The 2,665-nt window shown below is 47.2% G+C and overlaps 1 protein-coding gene across 1 annotated transcript in view; it reads left to right on the plus strand.

Moving 5' to 3' along the window:
• GPR143 (G protein-coupled receptor 143) overlaps window positions 1–2,665 on the plus strand; it is a 39,918-nt gene that overhangs the window by 21,739 nt on the left and 15,514 nt on the right. Inside the window, 1 exon segment of the mRNA XM_007956167.1 lies at window positions 1,396–1,639. Coding sequence (XP_007954358.1) covers window positions 1,396–1,639 — 244 coding nt within the window.

Consider the following 2,665-nt stretch of genomic DNA (forward strand, 5'->3'; position numbering starts at 1 on the left):
ATACTGCCTCGGAAACCCAAGGAGGGGTCGCTATGAGTCAGGGCTGACTCGACGGCACATAACAACAACAACAACAACAAAGATTACCAAAAACAAGCCCCCTGCCTTCGAGTTGATTCTGACTCATAGCGACCCTCACTGGGTATCCGAGGGGGTAAATCTTTACAGAAGTAGATTGCCCCATCTTCCTTCTGCAGAGAGGCTGGTTTTGAACTGCCAACCTTCTGGTTATCAGTCAAATGCCTTAGGCACTGTGTCACCAGAGCTTCTTCCTGAGAACATTACAGCCTAGAAAAAGCTATGGGGGCAGACCTGCTGTCACACGGGGTCACTATGAGTCAGGATTGATGCAAGGGCAACCAACAAACAAAACCCAAACCCATTGCCATGGAATTGTTTCCGAATCACAATGACCATACAGGACTGAGTAGAAGTGCTCACAGGGTTTCCAGGGCTGTCAGTCTTTACTGAAGCTGATTGCCACCACATCTTTCTTCTGCAGAGCAGCTGGTGGGTTAGAACCCCGACCTTTCCATTATTAGCCAAGTGCTTTAACCACTTTACCACCAAGGCTCCTTACAAGAACAGACACAGTTTCTTATTTGGCAACTGGCTTATTGCTAGAAGTCATGAAATAGGCAAAGATAGGCTGTTGACAACTTACTTTCAGTTTTACCAACATAGACCCAATGGTATATTTTTGGATAATAGTTGTTTTCTCTCTTTTACTATTACAAAAGGCATTGCTATGGTTTTTACTTGAGGAGGAGGGCGATTTAGTATAAAAACCAAAACTCACTGCCATCGAGTGGATTCTGACTCATAGTGACTCTATGGGACAGAGTAGAACTCCAAGGTTGCCTCATCTTTCTCCCGTGGAGTGGCTGGTGGGTTGGAACCTCTGAACTTTTTGTAAGCATAGAACCACCAGAGCTCCTATTAAGTATGTGCATATATATATATAGATATATAGGCAAACAAACCAAACTCACTGCCCTCGAGTCAAATTCGACTCATAGCAACCCCTCCTTGGGTTTCCGAGGCGGTGTCTCTACGGAAGTAGATTGTCCCGTCTTCCTTCTGAGGAATGGCTGGTAGGTTTGAACCACCAGCCTTCTGGTTAGCAGTCAGATGCCTTAGGCACTATGCCACCAGAGCTCTCCTCCTGTTAAATGTAAGACTTGGTTAATTAAAAGTTAGCTGAATGGGTCATTTACTGAATACGCTTGGTTACACTCTGCAGGTACAGCATTGACAGCCAGTCTGTATCTTGCCCCACCCCAACTTTCTTGGCTCTTCGAAGAGTGTTCTAGCCCCGTGGCCGGGACTACCGACCACTCTACTTCCTGCTACACTTCCCTGACTGCCCTATATTTTTCTGCCCCTCCCACCCAGGGGACACTGAATCCAGCCCAAGGATTTCTCTTGTCTCTGGCCTTCTACGGCTGGACAGGGTGCAGCCTGGACTTCCTGTCTCCCAGGAAGGAGCTACAGTGGGAATCACTGACCACCACAGAGGCTGAGCAGGCCTGTGCCTCCCCCGCGGGCTCCTTCAGGCCCTGTGACAGCCAGGGGACCAGGAAGACAGCACGAGGCTTCGGGCACACATCTGACGAGGCCCTGAGCCTGCTGTCTGAAGGTAATGCTCCATCTCCCAAGGCAGGTGAACGGGGGCCCAGAGCGCCCCTGGAATCAAATAATGAGGTGATGGGATCTGGAAGAAGAGGTAATGACATAACTTACTAACATATTTCTCTCCCATAATTCCCACAATTCCCTATGCCTCCAACAATGCCTTGCCTCTCCCACAATTCCTTACATCCCCCATAATTCCCTGTTTTTCCACAATTCCCTACCTCTCCCACAATGCCTTCTTTTTCCCACTATTCCCCATCTCTCTCACAATTCTATTCTGTCCCACTGTTCCTTAGTTATTCCCCAATTCTCTCTCCTATAACTATGTTCTGCCCCAAAATTTTGCTTTTTCTCTCACAAATTCCCATTTGCTCTCATATTCTTCATTCTCCCTCACACCTCTCCAGTTTTGTTCCTTTCCGCTTTCCATTTGTCTCCCACAATTCTGTCTCCCCTTTAATTCTGTTCTTTCCCATAATTTCCCACTTCTCCTACAATGTCTTGTTTCCTCCCGCAATGCCTTACATCCTCCATAATTCCCTGTCTTCCCATAATTCCCTACCTCTCCCATGATGCCATGTTTCTCCCACAGTTCCCTGTCTGTTCCATAATTCTATTCTCTCCCATTGTTCCTGGACTCTTTCACAATACTCTCTCCCATAATTATATTCTGCCCCCTAACTTTGCTTTTTCTCTCATAAATTCCCATTTTCTCTCACATTTCTCCCTTCTCCCTCACACATCTCCAGTTTTGTTCCACTGTACCAAAAAGAACTGGTCGATGCTCATCCATTTCAGGAGGTGGCATAGGATCAAGAACCAATGGTATTTGTTCTGGTTCCCTAGTGCTGCCCTGACAAGAATATACACCACAAATGGGATGGCCTTAACAAACAGGAGTTTATTCTCTTACAGTTTGGAGGCTTTAAGTCCGAGTTCAAAGTGCCAGGCTCTAGGGGCTGGGTGAAAGCCCCTTGACCTTGGGCTTCAGCTCTGCCTCTTGCTTCTGGCCTACTGAAGCTACAGGCAT

The sequence above is a fragment of the Orycteropus afer genome, unplaced genomic scaffold (genome assembly GCF_000298275.1).
Source record: "Orycteropus afer afer isolate SDZICR_OR568_19922 unplaced genomic scaffold, OryAfe1.0 scaffold00577, whole genome shotgun sequence".
In the NCBI taxonomy this organism is placed as follows: Eukaryota; Metazoa; Chordata; class Mammalia; order Tubulidentata; family Orycteropodidae; genus Orycteropus; species Orycteropus afer.